This window comes from Lonchura striata, chromosome W (genome assembly GCF_050655825.1).
Source record: "Lonchura striata isolate lonStrDom1 chromosome W, ASM5065582v1, whole genome shotgun sequence".
Lineage (NCBI taxonomy): Eukaryota > Metazoa > Chordata > Aves > Passeriformes > Estrildidae > Lonchura > Lonchura striata.
In genome coordinates this window covers 1,624,768-1,648,438 of record NC_140743.1, presented here as the reverse complement: position 1 = coordinate 1,648,438, position 23,671 = coordinate 1,624,768, and the positions used below count along the sequence as shown (strand labels likewise).

The 23,671-nt window shown below is 43.8% G+C and overlaps 1 protein-coding gene across 1 annotated transcript; it reads right to left on the bottom strand.

Moving 5' to 3' along the window:
• Nucleotides 1–13,394: 13,394 nt before the first annotated feature.
• Nucleotides 13,395–18,100, bottom strand: LOC146762975 (alpha-ketoglutarate dehydrogenase component 4-like). The gene is made up of 4 exons (XM_085571121.1): nucleotides 18,021–18,100; nucleotides 17,125–17,188; nucleotides 14,743–14,945; nucleotides 13,395–13,493 (listed from the first exon to the last, which is right to left on the bottom strand). The coding sequence occupies exons 1-4, from the start codon at nucleotides 18,057–18,059 to the stop codon at nucleotides 13,476–13,478; spliced, it is 324 nt and encodes a 107-aa protein (XP_085427247.1). The 5' UTR covers nucleotides 18,060–18,100; the 3' UTR covers nucleotides 13,395–13,475.
• Between the last annotated feature and the right edge of the window lie 5,571 nt (nucleotides 18,101–23,671).

Genomic DNA, 23,671 nt, shown 5'->3' with positions numbered 1-23,671 from the left:
CTATGGGACAAGTTTATAATAAACTATGAAGAACGACCTACCCTTGACCCTGAAATGCGGAACATGAAAAAGGGAAGCTGGCTATATGTTAAGACAAAAACAGGATGTATAAAACCCGCAGAACGCTTTGCATTGCCAAAATAATGCACCAATTATAAGTTAGATAAGTCGCATGCATGCCTCGTGCACAAAGCGGGCCATCCAATCATATTATGCATGATCGCGTGTAAGGAAGTAAAATACTGTATAAATAAACGTGTGTAGCAGCTAATAAACGGAGCTTGTTTAGGAACCTACATCGTATCGGTGTGTGCTCCCTTCACCTGGCCGCGACATTCTGGTGAGCCCGATGTGATTCAGGCCATGGCAAGAACCGTAACTATTACCACGAGTGAGGTGACTGTGGTAGATTTCACAGCCTCTGGACCATTGGGGGAGGGATTAAGTGCTTTATTGATTGGCCGTTCATCAGCAAGTAAGCAGGGAATATTTGTATTGCCCGGATTAATTGATGCAGACTATGAAGGAGTTATAAAGATAATGCTAAAAATCTTTGCACCGCCTATTACAATTAACCAAGGAAGCAGGATAGCACAACTTATTCCTTTCCGTTCTCAAGTACCAGTGGCAAAATCAGAGAAAAAGGGAACGGGAGCCTTTGGGAGTACGGGAAATACAGCCGGCCTGCTAGTAATGTTTACCACAACTATACAAAAAGATAGGCCCTTGTGAAAGGTATTGATAATGAGAGGGGAAGAAAAATTACAAAACAAAGAAGTAGAAATGATGCTTAACACCAGCTCAGATGTCACGATTGTTCCCCTAGCAGCTTGGCCTGAACATTGGCCTTTACAAACTACTGCTACCGTGGTTAGTGGAATAGGTGGTGAATCACAGACTTTACAAAGTGTACAACATGTTCAAATACTGGATGTACAAGAGCAGAGACAGGCATGGGTACGCCCTTATGTTATGCATACACCTCTCTGGATTTTAGGAAGGGATGCTATGGCTCAATGGGGCATGACATTACAAACACAGGATTTTTAGCAGCGGCCACTGAAGAGCAGAGGTTGCCAGTGGTAAAGATCCAATGGGAGTCAGATACTCCGGTTTGGATACCTCAGTGACCACTTCCTGAAGAAAAGCTGCAACCTCTGAAAGAATTGGTTGAGGAACAGTTAAAACTTGGGCATATCAAACCATCATTTAGTGAATGGAATACTCCTGTGTTTGTAATCAAGAAAAAATCAGGGAAGTGGAGATTATTACATGACCTAAGAGCGGTCAACGCAGTAATGAAACCTATGGGTACATTACAACCAGGCTTGCCTTCCCCAGTAGCCTTACCCCAGGACTGGTATTTGTTAATAGTGGATTTAAAAGATTGCTTCTTTTCTATTCCTTTACACCCACTGGACATGGAGCGATTTGCATTTAGTGTACCCCAGAAAAATACCTCTCGCCCAGCATTACGGTATGAATGGACGGTCCTGCCACAAGGCATGCGTAACTCACCTACAATCTGCCAATGGTATGTCGACTTAGCCATCCAAGAGTGGATAAAACACAACCCTCAAGTAATAGTGTATCATTATATGGATGATATCTTGATAGCTAGTCAGGAGGGTATAACTCAGGAGATGGAGAAGGCATTAATCGAGGCATTGTCAAAATATGGCCTGCACATTGCTCCTGAAAAAGTACAAAGAGGTAGCCCATGGTTGTATTTGGGAATGATGGTAACTGAGACGTGGATACGACCAGGGAAACTCAAGATACATAACAATGTCAATACTGTAAATGATTTGCAAAAATTGGTGGGGGATATACAGTGGATCCGCACTTGGTGTGGAGTGACCAACAAAGACTTAGCTCCCTTATTTGAACTATTGAAGGATACAACAAATCCTGCAGAGCCTCGAACTTTAACACCTGGTGCACAAAGGGCCCTACAGGATATTGAACAAAAAGTAACGCAACAACAGGTATATCGATATGAACATAATTACCCTGTGATTGTTATTGTTTACGGCCCTGAACATAGTCGCTCTGTGATCATTGCTCAAGAGGTGGACAAAAGGTTATGTGTTTTAGAGTGGGTATTTCCACCCTATCAATTGGCTGCTTCAGTAACTGCCCCACAGGAATACATTGGGGTCCTATTGTTGAAAGCAAAGGACCGAGTACATTTGGTATTCGGAATAGATCCTGCATTGTACATTTTGCCTTGGAAAACATCGGAGCTAATTCAAGAGTGGTCACTCTCATCCATGACTTTTGCCTTGGCTGTAAATGGAATCCAAATCTCTGTTCATTACCCTTCTCATCCTCTTTTTAAAACCACAGCCATTATTGCTAGAGCCCCTATATCGAAAGAAAAACCAATTGATAAGGCACTTACTGTCTTCACAGATGCTAGTGGGAGAACTGGAAAGTATGGATTCGCATGGAAGATCAAGGGAGAGTGGGAAACAAAAATTTGGACTGATGCAGGGCAATCCGTTCAGGTTTTGGAATTAAAAGCTATTGTTATGGCCTTAACGCAATTCTTGCATCAACCACTGAATTTGATCTCAGATTCACAGTACGCCATTGGTTTATTAAAACGAATTGACCATGCAAAATTGGGGAAAATAGGCACGGCTGAAATATTAGAATTGGTAATTCGAATGAAGGTATTGATAGAAGAAAGGAGCCATTGCATCTGGTGCACTCACATGCGAAGCCATACTAGCATCCCAGGATTCTTTACAGAAGGCAATGCAATTATCGATAATGCTGTAGCAGGGCCAATAACCTTAAAGGGCTTTGAGGCGGCACGACACGCTCATGAGATTTTTCACCAGTCGTCGCGCGGCCTGCAGAAAGACTATGGAATCTCCAGGTCACAAGCACGAAACATTGTGGCCTCTTGTCCAGACTGTGCACGAGTAGTCCCCTTACAGTCCCAGGGAGTTAACCCTCGTGGCATTGAACCCGGGACAATTTGGCAGACAGATGTCACTGAATATCCACCTTTTGGCCGACTGAAGTATATACATGTATCTGTGGACACTTACAGCCACGCTGTATGGGCAACCACAATGATAACGACAGCTTTTCGCACGGTAAAGGTACACTGGCTGCAAGCTTTTGCTGTTCTAGGTGTTCCTCGTGAAATAAAAACTGATAATGGGCCCGCCTACGTGGGGAAATATAGTGAGGAGTTTTTGAAACAATGGAACATCACGCACGTTACCGGTGTGCCCTACAATAGCACGGGACAAGGCATCGTGGAGCGGCGTCACCATGACATTAAACGGTTACTCCAAGCTTTGAAAAAAGAGGGGGAGGTCCTCCTTACCCCACACGAGTTAGTTGCTAAAGCATGTTTTGTGCTAAATTGGAAAAATCCTATTTTTATTAATGACAAGGATACGGAACTCCCTATAATCAGACATTTTTCTAACAAACAGGCTCCTCTTGGGGCGCCGGTACAGGTATGGGACCCCAAAACTGGTAAATGGGATCAGCAAATATTTACCTTGTTGACCTGGGGACGGGGATATGCTTGTATTTCCACAGGAACGGAAGACAGGCCTCAATGGGTACCTGCGAAGTGGGTCTGCCCCTATCTAGAAACTAGCCACAAAGATTTGGAGGAACAGCATCCCAAACCAGAAAACCCCGCTGATGACAAAGACTGTGCCATTATGATGCATGGCTCAAGAGCTGCGACAACTGAGTCAGCTAAGTGAACACGACCTCATTAGAGTTGAAAAGAAGCTGTTAATCACCTTACAACCAATACTTGATGAACTTAAAGGACAGTTAAGTTTTGGCATTGACCAGGTGATCGATCACTGTCAATCTTTGAGCAGTTTGTTAAGCTTACTCACAACGCTTCAGGCCTTTAGCTTTAAGGGGCCAAAAAGATTAGCTTGCCTCAACTGTCAGAATTGTAATTGTGCTGCTTGGGGGCTTTTGTATTGCGGGGGGTGCTTACAAACCAAATGGATCCATCAAACGACACTAGTTGCACTATGGTGTAATAGATGTTCATTTCACTGGCGGGGAGAATCTTGGATGACGGAACTTCGCGCCTGCACTGGTTTACCAACCCTGCAAGGCTTACAGCTGTACGAGTCTCCAGAACAAAAGATCTGTGCATATTATAGATGGATGTATAATCGACAAGCTCAGCGTGTGTTAAAGCAAGCACGCTCTTGTATATTGAAAAGTAAGTGTGGCAAGGGCATTTCCTTGTCACGTCTGGAAGAAGTACCTATTGCCCAGGGACAGAATCCCAATCAAGTGATAGCTAAGTGTAGTGGGGCTTTCAAGAATTTAACCACAGGGGAAAGGAAAAAGCGTTAGCGACTGAGAAATGGCATTGATTGCTATCTTAGCTATCGTACTTAATACAGCATCATTAATGAATACCTATATGCCACCACAGCCAAAGACCAACTTATGGGTAACCCTAGCCAATCTCACTGGCCAAGATTCTATTTGCCTAGCCTTATCCTCTCCAGGTAACCCGTTTTCCACCTGCCTGGTGGGAGTGCCTGTGGAAGTGTGGCCTTGTCCTTCTGATATTCCTACATGCAAGGGGACCAACCCCAATCAGACAGTAAATAATTGGGACCAGTGGGTTTCACACTTGCCAATAGCCCCCGCTGAACCACAAGAATTAGAATTATTAGGGTCCGTAAAAATGGATGCATGTGTGATATTTAATTGGACCAGCACACAGCAAAGAACAAATGGCTCCGCAGTTAACGTAAACTCTAGTCTTCCTGTTTATCGAAATGATAGCTTTTGGTGCCAGTATACAACCGCAAATAAGTCTATCTCCTCCAACAGCCCATTGATGTTACCAAGGGGTATGTTTTTTATATGTGGAGATCGAGCCTGGTCAGGTATTCCATCAAAAATTAGGGGAGGGCCCTGTTCATTAGGAAGGCTGACTTTGCTGACACCCAACACATCCGTGATCTTAAATATGAGCAGGCAGTATCCTCGAATTCGTGTCAAACACTTTGCACATGCATTTACTCAGGATTGCAACTCAGAGGTTAAATTTTGGTCACCAGAAGCTATAATTGCAGCCTCCTTCCTTGCCCCTGGCGCCGCTAGCACCGGGGCACTCACTCAGCTAAACAGATTAGGATGCTGGCTAGCTAAACAAACTAATGCAACCTCCAAGGCTATTTCTGATTTATTAATTGATGTTCATTCGGTAAGGCACCCCACATTACAAAACAGAGCTGCAATTGACTTTTTACTATTAGCTCAAGGACATGGATGCGAAGAATTTGAAGGAATGTGCTGCATAAACCTTTCTGACCATTCAGTATCAATACACAAACAACTGAAGACATTGAGTCAGTTAAATTCACAGCTAACCAAAGAGGATAGTTTAGGCTTAGCAGGATGGCTGAAAAGTTTAGGAATAGGTCCTTGGCTACGAAGCCTTATAATGATGTTTGCAGGACCAGTGCTTGGGATTTTGCTTTGCTTATTTTGTGGACCATGTTTATTGCAATGCATTATGCAATGCTTGCAGCAAATAGCAGATGCCTTAATTGAAAAAAGAGGGGGAGATGTTGGGGGCCGCGCCTGGGCTATGGGACAAGTTTATAATAAACTATGAAGAATGACTTACCCTTGACCCTGAAATGCGGAACATGAAAAAGGGAAGCTGGCTATATGTTAAGACAAAAACAGGATGTATAAAACCCGCAGAACGCTTTGCATTGCCAAAATAATGCACCAATTATAAGTTAGATAAGCCACATGCATGCCTCGTGCACAAAGCGGGCCATCCAATCATATTATGCATGATCGCGTGTAAGGAAGTAAAATACTGTATAAATAAACGTGTGTAGCAGCTAATAAACGGAGCTTGTTTAGGAACCTACATCGTATCGGTGTGTGCTCCCTTCACCTGGCCGCGACACATTTGAGTGGGAAGATCCTGACAGAAGGAGGAAGCAGCAGCTAAGGTGGACACATCTCCCACAGGGGTTTACAGAATCCCCAAACGTCTTTGGGCAAGCACTAGAGGAATTATTGGGGCAGTTCCCCCCTGAGGAAAATGTTCAGATCTTACAGTATGTAGACGACTTATTAGTATCTGGAGAAGAGCGAGGCCGGGTCAAAGCCACTAGTGTTTGACTCCTAAATTTCCTAGGAGAAAATGGCCTAAAAGTATCCCAAGAAAAACTACAATTTGTAGAATCTGAGGTGATCTACCTAGGTCATATAATTGGAGAAAGATATAAGAAATTAAGTCCTGAAAGAATCTCATGTATCCTGTCTATCCCAGCTCCCAAGACGAAGAGAGATGTAAGGAAGCTACTAGGCTTGTTTGGTTATTGTAAGCTGTGGTTAGATCAATACACTAAAAGTGTGAGGTTCCTTTATGATAAATTAGTAGACTCTGAGCCTATAAAATGGACAAAAGAAGATGAAGAACAACTACAAAATTTGAAAACGAAACTATCCTCAGCACCTGTTCTAAGCCTGCCTGACCTTAAGAAAGAGTTTAACCTGTTTGTGAGCACAGAAGGAGGAATTGCATATGGGGTATTAACTCAGGAGTGGGGAAGGCATAAAAAAGCCAATAGCCTACCTCTCAAAGCTACTAGACCCAGTAGCCAGAGGATGGCCAACTTGTCTGCAAGCAATTGCAGCAGCAGCCATCCTAATAGAAGAAGCTCAAAAGTTAACCCTGCAAGGAAAAATTAAAGTCCATACCCCTCATGACCTAAAAACGGTACTAGGCCAAAAAGCTCAGCAGTGGTTGACTGATTCTAGAATATTGAGGTATGAAATCATCTTAATGAACACAGGTGACCTAGAGTTAGTCACCTCCAAATGTCTAAACCCTGCACAGTTTCTCCTTATGAAATGATGTTTGGAGTCCCTTTTCTAATCACTCCTTTCAGTACTGCAGATTATTTAGAAGGGGAGGCAGATACTCAAAAATATTTAAAAATCATAGGAAAATCCCTAGAAGGCCTCAGAAAGAAGGGGTATCTTCCCCAGACCTCCCCTCTGGATAGCAATGCCCACAACATCAGTCCTAGAGATTAGGTGTTAATAAAATCCTGGAACACCACCACTCCACTAACTCCCAAATTTGAAGGACCTTTCCAGGTGTTACTCACCACACACACTGCGGTGCGAGCCCAAGAAAAAGGCTGGATCCATATCCCCAGAGTAAAAGGACCAGTGCCACCCCCAGATGCCAGACCAGATCCAAAAAGGTCACCAACCTCCTCTTGTGTATAGACGGTAATTAAGGGACCAGAAGACTTAAAATTTATTTTAAAGAAGACTTGCTAGAAGCTGATATACGGTAAGGTGGTAACCGCTTCTGAGTTAAGGTACCATGGTCAAAGTTTAAGTACTTTGTAACTATTTAATAAGTGTCCTTTAGAGGGTCACCCAACCCACCTCCTCTTGTGCATAGACAGTAATTAAAGAACCAAAAGACTTAAAATTAGCTTTAAAGAAGGTTTGCTAGAAGCTGATATATAAAATTAAGAGAATTACCCAAAGAAGCTAACCCTCAAAAGCCAGGGACTGTAAGTTGATGAGGGCTTAAGCCCGATCAAAGAAATAGAGGAGGGATTTGTTATGAACAAAACAGCCTGGCTGGGACACTTGGCTCGACCTAAGTACTGACATTGAAATGTTAATTACCTAATCGCTCCTGGGAATCACCTACACCCCCACCCAAACTAGGACTAGGATGCAAAATAAGCCAGTGGAATCGTGGGAGGGGGTTTTGGGAATGAAAAACACCCCAAAATGAAAAGGAGGGGCACAGTGGAGGGGGCTGGATGGGTGTGCTGGTTGGGGAAAAGGGAACCCCATCCCTAGTCTGTGTTTAACCTGTCACTATAACCTGCAGAGGACCAGATTGGACTGGGCTGTGGGAAGCAGGCACAAGGAATCAGACACTTTACCTGGTGTTACCAGGAGGGCAGGAGAGGGATAGCTGCTGCCGGCTATCGGCAACAGGCTCTGCACATCCCCCCCCTACCCTTGCGGCTACCAGTGTGCCAGGAGGAAAGCAGAGAGGACGGTCTGCTGGGACTTCAGATACAGACTGGACACCTCTTCACCTCCGGCTACCAGTGTGCCATGGAGACTCCAGGGACAGACTCTGCACGCCTTCTCACCCTTCAACTACCGGAAGAAGCTACACCCCCCCCGCCCGCCGCCCACCGAGCTGACTTTTTAATAAAGAGCTGAACACTAATAAAGGCATAGACCCTGTTCATTTCAGTTTCCACCCAAGCCTCACGGTCTTTTCTCAGTTTTTCTCACACACAGACCTCCAGGTAGTAGGTATCAGATGCGATCCTCCACACATAAGCTTTAAGAGCTCAGGTTCTGAATTGGCTTGATCAGGAACCTTCAATTTACACTTGGGGCATAGAACAGCAATACCAGCACTTCTCACAAACTCTGCATTGCAATAGTACTCATTCAAGGTGCAAGCCTCTCAATGCACCAAAAACTCCCGGGAATTGCCTGCAGGCTATTCTGTTTATCACTTTGTTGTTTCTCCTTTATTTAAACTCTCTTTTACAAAATCTCAGTCTTTTCCAGTTCTCTTCCCGCACAATCCAATTAAAGCATTGTTTCTACTGACACTTACATTGCTGCCCTGCAAAAGGCTGTGCCTGTTACAGCGAAAACTCTGATATGCCCACAAACACAGAACCCCCCTCCTTATCTCAAATTCAGGAGAGTCAGGGCTTAAATTGCTGTGAGGGGGGAATTCCTGGAATTCCTTTAATTTGCTTTACCACACTTAAGCATAAATCACCATACTCTAGCTCTTCTGCATAAAATGCTACACTTGTTGCAAACAAAATCCTAAAATCTCCACAAACACAACCATACAATCCCGAGAATCAAATTACCACATTGCGGGGGGGGGGGGGGGGGGGGGGAAGAACCACACAAACTCACTGGGAAACGTGGTATCTCTTAAAGTGCCCACATTTCTCAACACAACACACCATACAACACTTCAGCACCTATCCACGTCAGCTTCCTCTGGTCCCCACACACTCTGGACACAATCAGAGTAACAGCACACAGTAAAATTCCAGGAATCAAGTCCAAACCACTGGGGCAGAGGAACCCCCCAAGATCGTTTAGCCACAGTTAAAATGTGCACACTCTACACAAATCACCACCTTTAAACACAGTAAACATCCTCAACCACGTTTCTCCACTTGTTCCACTTTTCTGCAGGGCACTCCCTGCCCCTATAGCTTATCCCAGCCAGCACCTCGGGCCTCACTCAGCTTCTTCAGACATGAGTAGAACCCCGTGCTGCAGGTACACTCACTCGTTCTCTCATTCACTCCCTTTATACACCACGCACTCACATGACTACAAACACATTTACCACACAATGTCCGAACACCACAAGCACACAAACTTTGGGTTACTCGACTCACCCCCAGAGTTGCTAGCGGCCGCTCTATTGGAACAGTGAACCTGTCTCCAGTCCAGCCGCCCTATCAGCTGGACTGCCTGCAGGCACAGGAATGAGGCTGTGCACTCAGATGGCTCTGAGTGACTGACCAGCAGTCCTGTCTCTCTCTCCCCCCAGGGCCCTTTTGATACATGCTGTTTATCCGTACACTAGCAGGTCGTTGTCTGATTGTGCAGGTGGCAAGCCGAGGCAGAGCAGAGCCCCCTCCAGAGAAATTCCCCAGGGTGCGCCAAGGAGGTCCGCTCTCCCCTCTGCTCCTGCAAAGACAGAAAACCCACCTGCTTGGCCCTTGTAATGAAATACGGATTAGACATCAAAACCCCACAATTCCAATAAGGATTTGTGTTGTGGTTTGACATGGGAAAAAGAATCTTCTCGGCAGGAAGAGGTCAATCCATTCAGGGGTCAGGTTTGGATACTGATGCTTGGAATGACCAATTGGGGGTGGACATGCCTCCGAGAACACAGAGGTGTTAAAAGCAGAATTCCCAGGAGAACTCGCTCTCTTTGGTTCCAGTCAGGGTGCAGTGCAGGACTCTCCCCCGCCCAGACCGTGGCTGGGTGGGGGAGGGGAAGGCCCGTGGCCTGACTGAGGTAAGGTCGAAGGGTGGAGGGGGAAAGGGTGGAGAAATCTGGGATGTCTCTGTTCCCCCCCCAGAGGAGAGAGAGAGAGAGAGAGAGAGAGCGAGAGAGAGAGAGCGAGAGAGAGCGAGAGAGAGAGAGAGACAGCGGCAGTTTGTCAGCAGTTCACTGCGGGGAAGGAGGAGAGCTGGGGGGGGGGGGGGAGGGTCCCGCAAGGCTGCAAAGTGCCCAGCTGTGGGAGCCACAGGGAGTCGGGATTTTTAACCCTTCCTTGAGAAATAAAAGCTTTGTGAAATTTTACTCCTTCTCGGTTTGAAGGAGAGGAAGAAAGACAGCCTGGACCCTGGGATGTTAGAAGGAGAAATTCTAGGTGGGAGGAGATGATAGGGTGGCTTTTTGGCTGGACTTTTTCTTGTTAACCACAGACTGAACCGTTTTTCTCCTCCAAGAGAGACTGCATTTTAGGAGGATGTCGATGAGCCAAGAGGCCTGTGTCAGCAGCTGAGAAAAGACAGGATTGGAGCAAACAGAGAAAAAGTTGGGGAGGCCAGTGGTGGTGCCTCCTGTCTTCAGAGAAGAAGAAGAGAAGATCTCTGTTCTTGGACCCTCGGCCCCAGGGGGAAATGGGGGGGACTGAGGTCCCAAAAATGAAAAACTGAACTGTTATTTTTCCCCTCTTGGCAGAGCATCCTTGAAAGAAAAAATCCTAAGAGCAGTCTGTCCATCCATGCATTGGTGGTGAGAGCACTGTGCATGGAAAGGAGAGTGTTACACTGGCAGATTTTCTCTGGGCGGTGCCATGTGTGACATGGAAACACAGGATGTGGCAGCTGTATTTCTTGGGGGGGTCTGTGGCACAGGAGTGACTCCTCTCTCCCTTGATGGACTGAGTATTGATTATATGGATGGTGGGAACCTGATTAGGGTCCAGGTTGTGTCCCACTGTGGTTTGTTGGAGTTAGGTGGTAGGAGGAGGAATGTTTTGAAAGGTTTTCATTTTGAATTTTGTGTGTGTTTATTTTTTTTTTCTTTTATAGTAGTATAGTAGTAGTAGCTTAATAAAGTTTTTTCCCTTGTTATTAAGCTTGGGCCTACTCTGCTCTGTTTTCTGATCGCATTTCACAGCATTCAATTGAGGGGCTGCATTTTCATGGGGGCACTGGCATTGTGCCAGTGTCAAACCATGACAATTTGTAAGGAACGGTATGTTTTTATTACAGTGCTGGACACATGTGAGGGATCTTCCCCCTTCAATGGACATGCACACCCCTGAGAACTCCCAATCCTTTTTTATTACCCTTAACTAATTTCCATATGTATAGAATTTCACAATAGGTTCATGCATATTCATTCTGCTGATTTCGCATTACACTTACAGCTAGTTACACTTGTACTCAGTTTTTGTCAGAAAGAACAGAAAGAACTCCTGGGTCACTGTGCTGTATAGACTAGGGAGCAAGAGGCTGGAGAGAAGCACTGCAGAAAGGGACCCAGGCTTCTGGCCAATGGCAAGCTGAATGTGAGTCAGCAGTGCCCTGGCAGCCAGGAGAGCCAATCCTGTCCTGGGATGCATCAGGCACAGCATTGCCAGCTGGGCAAGGGAGGTAATTGTTCTGGTCTGCTCTGTTCTGCTCTGCTCTGGGGCAGCCTAGCAAGCTCAAAGCAGCACATTTCATCTAAATCCAAATGGATTTCTACCCTGTTAAATTTTCACTCTGTCTCAGGACCTGCAGCTTGGGGAAAGGAGTTCACTGCCACCAGCATAACCCAGCAGGCAACTTTTTTTCTGCTGCTGGACCCCTCATCCCCCTGCCCTACCAGGACATCCCACAGATTCCATCTATTGCAGTGAAGAGTTTATACATTCTCATCCACTGCCCTGGGATTTCTGCTCATCCCTTTTGTTCCAGCCTGCTGCTCTCAAGAGTCCTGCTAGGGGCACAGGGATCAGCTGCCCCAGGAGTTTGCGAAGCAAAGCCTCTCTTTCATCCCTTCCCGTCTCGGCCAAGCCGCCATTGCCATGTGCTCCCCAAGCCCGTGCCGGAGCACTCCCTGCAGCCATGTGGGGATCACCGCATCTGCCTTGTCCACCGCGAGCCTGCCAGCACCCTTGCCGGCTGTGACAGTAACTACACCAAAGGGGAAAGTGCCACAGATGAAAAGGCTGTCACTGTGTTCCTGGTTCTGTTTGTTGTTAATGACGTAGTTGTTGTTGTTTGTTTGCTTTATTATACATACTAGTAAAGAACTGTTATTCCTGTTCTCATATTTTTGCCTGAGAGCCCCTTAATTTCAAAATTCTAATAATTCAGAGGGAGGGGGTTTACATTCTCCATTCCAAGGGAGGCTTTTCTGCCTTCTCTAGCAGACGCTTGTCTTGTAAACCAAGACACCAGTGGCAAACACACACATGCACGCCCCGCCTCCCCCCCAGCTGATCTGGGGCAGGTTGGAAAAGCGGTGAAAGAAAAAAACTTTGAGAAACCACTCCAAAAGCAAATTCCCCCACCACCATGCCAGGTTGTCCCAGGATTGCTAGCAATTACTGACCTTAAACAGATACACAATACACACACCATACACACACAGATACAAACTACATACTACACAGCAAAAAGAGCTACCTTTATATTACTTCCTGCAGGATCTTGGAACCATGGTGTCTCAACCTCAGGCTGCTGCATGGAATTCTTTAAATTGTGGCAGGAAAGAATTCCTTGCAGGATGTTTCTGATCCAGAGGAAGAGTACCAGGTTCTCTTGTCCCATCTGGGTGTGCCAGAATAACTGTTGCCTTTGGCCCAATCTGGAAATGAAACTCAAGATAATTTTAGTAAGGAGGTAACATAAAAGTGGATCTTTATTTGAAGTCCTTCAGGAGCAGTTATGGAAAGATGTCCACAAAAGCCCACCCACGCGGGGTGAATACAGTTTTATAAATTTTAGGAAATTAGCATAATTGGTAAAAAGCACCAATTAGGAGGACAAGTGGTGATGCAATTCCTTCCCAGGTCAAGCCCCTTCTCTGGAGTCCCCTCCTTCAGCACTAGCTGTACTTTGTCCATGAGCATATATCTCAAAGAGTTGTTGTCAGCCTTGGCTCCCAGGAAGAACCAAGATAGCACAGAGCCTTGTACCTCCCGGGATTTGGAGCTCTGGAATTTGTCTTTCTGCCTAGGGAAAGGCCATGGAAAAGTACTGGGAAAATGAGTCACTAATACAATAGGCTACAGAGCTACAAATATATGTGTGAAGAATACAGAGAACATAGGAAAAAAAAAAAGGCAAAACCCAAACCAGCATCACAATTGTAATATTAAGGAAATGCCTTTATTATGAATGTAATATTTTGTTCTTCAACAGTGGCATATAATCTTCCATATTTATTCTGGACCTCCGCGCTGTAAAATAAAAGCATATAGTTAAATGTATTCCACTAAAAGAATGGAAAATGGAGATTAAATATTTTTCAATGTTCTAGATTAACAAATAGCGCTTTAGTATTAATTTTTGATTTAGACATTTATTTTTAACCTGTATAGGAACATACACAGAGTGTCAAAGTATCAGCATCTACCCATAAGAACTCCATTTTTTCAGGGACGAATACAAAAAGATCAATACCTGCAACCTATATTTATAGCTTCTTCCAGTTCTCCCACTCTGAAGAAACATGTCTCTTACTCACTTTAGAAAGGTCTTATAAACACAGTACTAGTAAACAGAAGTTTTAGAATTATTTTCACTGCCCATATTCCAAAGCAAAACAAACCCAAGGTCAGCCATTACAATCTTTTTGAGAAATCAGAAAGGTACTCAATTCATTATTTTGCTAATGAAATTATTTTAAAATTTACCTCACCATTACAAAATTTATGCTAGAGGTCAAGGATCATATTACTATGCAAAATGATTAATTTTATTTCTAATTATAATACCATACTGAGATACATGAAGGAAAACTGATTTTCTCTATTAATATGATCACACTGTAGGTGTCCTTATAATTTAACAAAGCTATGTGTCTTTTCATTTCAAACTCACACCCGTCTCTCCAGTTCTTCATATTATGTGCATTCTCCCTTTTTAAGCATCAGTGTTCACAACTGAAAATTGTTACAGAACAAAAGCAGGTTTTTCTTGCCTTTTAGGTACAATGGCATATTTGCAAATATTGCAGAAAATATTTATATCAAGTTTAATCAAATGTAGAAATACAAGTGGTAACTTACTAATACATAACTTATACTAGCTCGAGGAATATTTTAGACTTCAGTTGCCTGGTAATAGCCTTTCCTGGTCTAAGAACAGACTCTTGTGCTCCTGTACAGCATATTCAAATTACACGTTAAACAGCTGTTACACAAGAGGTAGTGACTGTGATTAATGTAGGGTATGACTATCACAAGCTGTCTGCATGGCTGTATCTCTCTAATTAGTGACACCACAAGCTACTAATTAGTGAGAGTTGGGTACCTTCTATATTAAGATTTTGTAGTTTGGGTACTGTGCATCAAAGCGGTGAAAACTCAAAGCATACATTTGCCAAGAATTACAATGTAATATCGTATTTTAAATTTGGGAGGAGGTGTAGAAATAAGATAAATACTAGGCAAATACAGACAATACACAACAATAAATGAAACTTACTTGAATATATTCAATCTCTTCATCTGACATTAGCTTTCGTCTGTATTTCTGAGGTAAGGTTCTCGTTGATTCAGAAGTGTCTGGTATACCTTGTAGTCTACTAATAGGTGAAATATTTTGAAATCCTGGTGATCTGCCTCCTACAGACTCCTGTGCTTTTGAAGCACCAAGAGATGGCATACTTGTTTGTAGAGATTCCAGTACTGAAATCCAGATTGCAAAACCATTACAGAAATATAACAGGACTTTAAAATTAATTAGTGAGTAGCCAATAAAAGTTACCAGTTGACAATGTTCTTCATTATAAAAAATACTAAAAAGAAAATAATTAAAATATACTCTACTTCTCCACAAACTGTTTTTATTGTTGTTAAATATACCAAGAACACGGTGAAAAAATTCTGAAAGTAAAAGAAAGCATATTTGAGTGGCAGAAATACGGATGTGGAAACAGAAGATAAATCAACATAGATCCTAACAAAGGCTGTTTCACTGGGAAGCTGTACTTGCAGAAGCAGCATGAAGTATCAAATGTGTGTGTGCAGGGGATTATGTAGAAAGATAAATAAATATCATCCAACTAAGATGATGCTTTTTGATTACTGCAACTGTAATGACAAACAAATGAAAAAGAGATAGAGGCTTAGAGAAAGAAAAAGCTCACAACTACTGCGTACCACAACATGTAATAGAATGCTATACCCATTCTTAATATTACAAAATGTCATCAAGAAAGTAAAGTCCCAAACAGAGCAAGGAGGAAGAGAACCCATCAAAAGGAGCAGAATCTGAACAGGGAGCATGCCATTAAACTGAAATTTTAAAATTTAAGAGCAAAAGGCAAAGGGAACAGAGGATGAAAACAAAAGAAAACAACACACAGATGATAATAGCTTTGGCTAGTAATGACTACAAAGTATTTTTAAGAAGTAACTTTATATATTAAAAGACAGTTTCTCCAAATTTGTTTTATATACCACATAAATATTTAGAAATTTGCCTAAGATTTTCTTCTATTGTATTTTTTAAAGTCTGGAGTGTATTTGCAATAGAAGCATTAGCCAATCAAAAGCCCAAAGTCAAGATTAAAAAATACCTGACCTAATACTGCTGTTGCTTAAGCTCAGATACAGTCCCTACTACAGTTTTCCCTTCCCTGTTTGAGACCATCACGTTGCAGTAGTAATATAATAATAGAATTTGGCTGACCTTTAAAGCACTCACATCCCTAAAAGTATAGTCTTGATCTGCAGAGCTGTGTGTAGCTATGTAGAAGCAACATTCTGGTATAGTGAAACAGTTATTGCTACAGAATTCAAGCAAAGTGAAGTAGATTGCAATTCACTAGTGAGGCAGCAGAAATTAATTAATGTATAAAGGTCTAACATACTTAAAATATATAACCACAAAAATCTTGTGATGCAAAGATAAGCATAAGCTAAGTAACATGTTTTTAAGCCTTTGAGAAAGCAATTCACTGGCATGAAAGGTGGGGCAATTGGCTGAACTGGGCACAATATACAAAATTCTGACTGAAAGTTATCAAAGAATATAGTTCCTGAAGAATTCACAGGTAAGTCAGAAGTGGCACTGATGCTCATTGTAGATACTTTGCAGTGTTAATGGATAAACTAAAAGTTAAATCCTAAATATAATGCTGTGGCAAATACATAGTGTGGTATCATTTCTAAACAAATGACAATAAAAACAGAGCTTCTTAAAATATCTAGTACTTTAGTTTCAAATGCTTTATTGACTCAAAAGGAATATTAAAACAACATATAGCTCATTAACTTAGATGTTCTAAATGTAACAGTATTGAGGTCTCTATAAATATAAACATAGCTATAGGTGTAAAAATTAATGTCAAAGATTGTAATGAAGTTATTTTTTTCTCAGCATTAATTATTAGCACAAAGAAACACTTCTTAAAATGTACAGTGGAATGGCTCTTAACCATAAATCAGGGTTTTAAATGCCACCACCATCACACACTCCAATTAGGAAAAGAAAGGATGAGGAAAATGCAACATCATTTTCTGCAAAGATCACCAAATGCCTAAGGCTGCTTCAAATTCACTTGGATACTATCACTTCAGGTAAATATTAGCATTTTCAAAAATATGACTTCTTATATAAGTAGAAAAACATCACTAGATATCCTTCTGATTCTGCCTTGACCAAAAAATAAAGGCATGCATATATTATGCAGTTGTATGGAGTCTGAAAAAGAAGCCTTCAAACTAAACGATGATTCAGAAACTCTGCTCAAAATCAGTTGAGTTGCATAATCAAAGCAGAAAAATTGTGTGCTGATTCTTATATACAACAGTTTATGCAAAGAAATATGGCATAAGTTGTATCTATAGATGAAGTACTTACTTTTAGGTCTGGGACTACTTTTTCTGTCTGGGAACTTTATTAAGGGAGTATGTGGCTTGACTACCTAGAACAAGACAACGTAGTAGGAGAAACAGGGAGAATAACATATATTTCTAGACAAACATTAATAAAATGAAATGCACAACAAATTACACAACCATTTCTATACTGCTGCTTTGTGCACCAGCACTGTGGTAAAATTACTACTTGGAATTTTATTTTTACACAAAGAGAAATTTCACCTTTAAAGGCACTACCCCACCCTAGTGTTCAGAACAGGAATAAGCATTCTCTTCATTTTCTCGCAGCAATCAGTGTGTATGCAGAAATAGCTACTACAGTAGAAAAAATGGAATGATGAAGTTTTAGCATGTGAAATTGCTAGACGTGCTCTGTACCTGTACATATTTGTTCAGCTGGCTGGCTGGGATGGACCAGTTCCATTAAGAAAAAAACCTATAAAATATAACGTCTGGTATTCAAAGCCACTGTGTTTATTTTTAAAATATGTCTTTTCAAGAAGACTCTGTTTCACCTTTGAAGGGAAGAAGGATGGCTTAGAAACGAAATACTGATTAGCGCCCTCCCCTCTTGAAGAGCGACCGAAAAGGGGCAGCCTGCAGACTGCTCAGTAACATCCTTTGGTACCAGAACCAGAACCAGGAATCTAATGACTGGCTCTACCGGGCCGGCCCCGCCGCATGCTTCTTCCCCCGTACCAAGGACACCAGCCTCTCCAGCGCCTCCTCGGGCATCGGCCACCTTAGGACCGGCGGCCGCGGGCGAAGCAAGGCCTGCCACCCGCGCCAGATTCCAGGTTCCAGGCCCCAGGCTCCCGGTCCCAGCCGCCCCAGCCGCCCCAGCCGCCTCCCGGTCCGCAGGCCACACACCGCTACCTGTACCACTCTAGTGGCAGCTGCCATCTTACTGCCCATGGTTACGCCATATCCCAGCGCCTGAGGAGCAATACCAGGCCACGCCCATTATGAGCGGGGCCCAGAGAAGGGGCTGTTTGAAGCAGTGCCAAAATACAAATAAAATAAAGGGGCAACACATTGTTATGAATTTACGCCACAACGGATCATAATCTAATTAGAATTTTATTAATTACAGCAAGTAGGATATGAGCAAAATCAGCGCTGGACGCCCGGGGAGTCTCCACTCCCTCTCTGCCGCAGCGATTCGTCCAAACAGTCCTCCTTTTATCCCATTCTTTCCATGAAGTCCCGAGGGGTCTCCTTTGTTTAAGATAATTCCTGGATTATCTTGCAGTTTTCTTTTGTTTATGTAAGCAGTCTGTGAGTAATTGTGGTTATCTTTATCTTGTATCGTCAGTCCCCAGGTGTAAATGTTTGTGGTTTTCTTATCTTGCAAATGCTGTGTCCGCAGGCTATTTGCATATCCTCATTTCCTAATCAATACCTTAGTCTGTAAGCAGTCTGTATTTTCTCACACTCTGCTTCCTATCCTCAGTCTCTGATTTCTCACAATTCCGTTTCCTAACTTTTATATATATCTTAATAAACAATACCTCAGTCTGTGGTTTCCCACAAATACCCCCATTTTCTTGTTTTATCCCATTATTGTTTATTAGACACTGCTTTCACTCTCGGCATTGCAAATAAACCTTTTTCCACAATCCCAACATTTATCATAGCACTCACAAGGTAATACTTTACAATTACAATAGGTGTAGCCCCTACGTGGCACAACACATTCACAACAATCTTCATCCTCATTAATAGATGCATTTTTATATTTTGCTCCTGACCTCGTAGTTAAAATAAGTAGTTTAGCTATGTCAAATCGTTGTTTAACATTGTGTAAAATATAGCGTAATATACAAGGCCCAAATATAAGTCCCAGAATCAATATAATCAGTGGTCCTGCTAAGGCAGACAACAAAGTGGTTAGCCAAGGTGAAACATTAAACCAATTTTCATACCATGACCTGCCCGCCTCACGATCTTTTTTACGTTGATTTAACCTCTTCTGGAGTTCAGACATAGTATCTTGGACTACTCCTGTATGGTCAGCAAAAGAACAACATTCTTCATTGAGAGCTATACATAATCCTCCTTCTTTTAGGAATAACAGATCTAATCCCCTTCTATTTTGCAGTACTACTTCTGATAAAGACTTTACTGAAGTGGCTAAATTTTGGATAGATTGTTCTATTTTCGCTAAATCTTCATCTACAGCCATCTGTAAATTTTGTAGTTCCTGACTTTTTACTAGGGAGGCTATGCCTCTACCTGTTCCAACTCCACCCGCTATCAGCAGTGTAGCTAAAGTTACCACTGTAATTGGTTCTCGTTTTTGTATATTCAGGTCTCCTTCAAAGTGGCGTAACACCTCCTCAGAGGTGTGATAGATCAGACGAGGAACTATAATCACCTGTACGCAAAACTGAGATTGATCAAACACTTTTAGGGATAGGCAAGGCGTTACTCCGGTGTCTGAACAAACCCATTTAACTCCTGGTGCCGGGATAGCCCATTTGTCATTTCTCTTCTTGTGTCTCTCTATAGTTTTTGTAGTGATTATTGTTGTTTGGTTACACAGAGGCTGATAATCTTTGGGCACTGTACCGATACATTTTCCTTGACCTGTTACTAATTGAATAATTCCTTGCGTATGGTTTTTTTGGTCATTCCATGGGCATTCTCATGGGTTTGAACCACTAGATCATTGAATCTGATCTGGTTTTCCAATTGCCTCAAAATATGGTGGTCTAACATTATAACATAACCAGCACTACTTAGTTATATTTGGTTTGCTTTCATTAAGGGCACGATAAGAGGCTTACATTAAATCCCATAAAGGGTCTTTGGATTTTGACACTCCTGAATCCCTGTCACCCTGTGTCCTGGGTTGTAAGATAAGCTTATATTCTATTTGCCATCTGTTGAAGGTTGGGCAGGTTTGTTATCTCTCAAGAACAATGGTTTGCTCGAAGAGGTAATGGTTTGTTAATGGGCCATTGACTGATTCAATGCAGGGCTGGTAACGTAACACCATCCCATTGTGAGATGTTCCACCCAGAGGGGGAAGCCAAGCACTCTTTTATTGTATAAAGGGGTAGCTTTTGGGGAGACGAAGCAGCTCTCTCTTGGCGGGATTCCCAGAGAAGCAGCTCTCTCTCTCTTTGCGGGATTTTGCGGAGAAGCAGCTCCTTCGGCAAGACTCCCGAGAGAAGCAGCTCCTTTGGCGGGATTTCCCAGAGAAGCGGCTGGAGCGCGGTGAGGCAGCGGCGGCAGAGCTCAGAGGCAGCCCCGGCGCAGAGGAAGACCGGCCCAACTGCCACCAGATCTTCAGAGAAAACTATACCCTTCTAAAGATCACCACTTCAGCTGCAATTCATCAGCCACTGCAAGAGGAGCAGCTACCATTTCGACCGGACTGCTACCAACACCCCGAATCCTCAGGTTGTGGACTTTTTCACTAGTTTTGTTTGTACCGATTGCATTAGCCTTTTTAAATTGTTATTTAGTTTTCCCCTAGTAAAGAATTGTTACTCCCATTCCCATATCTTTGCCTGAGAGCCTTTTAATTTAAAAATCCTAGTAATTCGGAGGGAGGGGGTTTACCTTCTCCATTACACAGGAGGCTTTTGCCCTCCTTCACAGACTCCTGTCTTGTCGAACCAAGACAGTTTTTGGAGCATCAACGTGGGGCTCGAGGGCATTGAAAAGGAAAAAAAGGATTAACAGTTCTTAAGTAATTTGGTTTTTTGTTGTGTGTAGAAACATCTTAAGCATCACCATGCGGTCTAGTTTACCTTGTTTTGGGTGGCATGTGTTCGTAGCTATACTTTTCCCATTTGCAGACCCTTATCTAAAAATGGGTCCTATAACTAAGGCTACTGTGTCTGTTATCAAGTTTGGCTTCTGGGTTAATTGGGTGAGGAATTCATGGATCTTTAATTTCCTCTGGAAGGCAGGTACATGGATTCATAGCTATCACACACTAACTGTATGTTTTTGGGGTTACTTTAATAACGGTACATACTGCAAGGAAATAGCACCTGGGGAAACTTTCTCCCAACCTTTCAACCATTTTTTGGGTCTGCTCCACCAGTTCTCAAAAGGTTAAGATCCTCTCTAAGTGCTAATGATACCATACAATGGGTGGTGTTGCTGATAGTCCTGTTATATTTAGCACTCAGAGATAAGGGAAGATTAACCTGGATAACTACCCTCACACCTACACCACAGACTCGAGATGCTGCTGCTCCAGAGCCTGACCCTGCCCCACAGCCGACCTCAGAAATGAACCGCCCAGATTGGGTGAGGGTTCTGGTTAAGGAGATACGAGAGATGCTGAAGGAGTGCATTTCCCCAGCTGGTGAGAAACCGGCCCTTTGCCTTGAGGAGGGACAGTCTAATAGTACAGCTGTGGAACCCACAAATGTTACAACTGTCCAGGTTCCAGCTGAACCACAAAGGCAGTCACGGTCAGCAGCAGTTGCCCCGGTAGAAACAAGGAAGTCTAAGGTGAAAGCAGAGCACCCTGCAGATAGGGACAGGAATGGAGGAACCTCACAACCCACAGGGGAGCCAGAGATTGCTATCATCACCGAGTCCCTGACGAACGAAAGTCTTTGTAATCTGCATAAAGACATTGTGCGACGAGGGCATGAGGCTTATACTACCTGGTTACTCCGGGTTTGGGATCTTATGGGTACAGGCGTGCAGCTGGACGGTGGTGAGGCAAGAAACTTGGGACCCTTGACCCAGGACTCGGGTATAAATCAGATTTTTGTAAGGGAACCAGGGTCCCTTTCTCTCTGGGAGCGGCTCTTAATGAGTGTCAGGGAGAGGTTTGTCCACAGAGAGAGAATGCAGGAGCAACATCACAGAATGCGCTGGAAGACCCTCGAGGAAGGGATCCAACAGCTGAGGGAAGTGGCAGTATTGGAGGTACTCTTTGGGAGGGATGGACGACACAATAATGATCCCGACAAGGTCAGGTGTACAGGACAAATGCTGTGGAGTCTAGCAAATCTTGGGCCATCTCAATACACCACTTTCATTGCAACAATCAATGCTGACGCTCACCGGGAGACAGTGGGCTCTGTTGCCAACAAATTTAGGAATTATGAGAGTATGATTAATGGCCCAATGCAGGCTCATATCTCAGCTATGATTAAGGAGTTTAAAGAGGAGATGAGGGAGGAGATGAGGAAGGTTAATGCAGCACCCATGAGAGTCACAGGCCCCAGAATCAGCGCCCAACAATCCACAGCTAGAGAGAGAGGGTACACCCCAAGGGCTAATCTGTGGTTCTTCCTGCGTGACCATGGGGAAGACATGGGGAGGTGGGATGGGAAACCCACTTCTGTCCTGGCAGCACGGGTCCATCAACTCGAGGGAAACTCTAACCGCGGGAGTTCCACCAAAGTGAAGGTAGCCTCAACCTCCCGTGACCAAGCTTGTGGGTACGATCTGTCAGACCCCCTTGAAGGGACCTCTAGTATGTATGCCCAGGAAAGGAATGATAACCAGTGTTAGAGGGGCCCTGTCTCTAGCCAGGGAGAGGCACGGGAAAACCGGATCTTCTGGACAGTGTGGATCCGATGGCCTGGCACATCAGAGCCACAAAAATATGATGCTTTAGTTGATACTGGTGCACAGTGTACTCTGATACCATCGGGACATGTGGGGGCAGAGCCTGTTTCCATTGCTGGTGTGACAGGGGGATCACAACAATTGACTCTGGTGGAAGCCTAGGTGAGCCTGACTGGGAAGGAGTGGAAGAAACATCCTATAGTGACTGGCCCAGATGCTCCGTGTATCCTAGGCATAGATTTCCTCCGGAACGGCTATTAGAAAGATCCAAAGGGACTCAGGTGGGCTTTTAGAATAGCTGCTGTAGAGGCAGAAGACATTAAGCAATTGAACGCCTTGCCTGGACTGTCAGAAAACCCCTCTGCAGTAGGACTCTTAAGGGTGGAAGAACAACGCGTGCCAATTGCGACCTCGACAGTGCACTGCCGGCAGTATCGGACGGATCGAGATGCCGTGATCCCCATCCACAAAATGATTCGGGAGCTGGAGAGCCAAGGGGTGGTCAGCAAAACCCACTCACCCTTCAACAGCCCCATCTGGCCTGTGCGCAAATCTGACAAAGAATGGAGATTGACTGTGGACTATCGTGGCTTAAATGAAGTGACTCCGCCACTGAGCACTGCTGTACCGGATATGCTGGAACTCCAGTACGAGCTGGAGTCCAAGGCAGCAAAGTGGTATGCCACCATTGATATTGCTAATGCGTTTTTCTCCATTCCTCTGGCAGCAGAATGCAGGCCTCAGTTTGCTTTCACCTGGAGGGGCGTGCAGTACACCTGGAACCGACTGCCCCAGGGGTGGAAACACAGCCCCACGATCTGCCATGGACTGATCCAGACTGCACTAGAAAAGGGTGAGGCTCCAGAACACCTGCAATACATTGATGACATCATTGTGTGGGGGAGCAGAGCGGCAGAAGTGTTTGAGAAAGGTGAGAGGATCCTCCAGATACTACTAGAAGCTGGCTTTGCCATCAA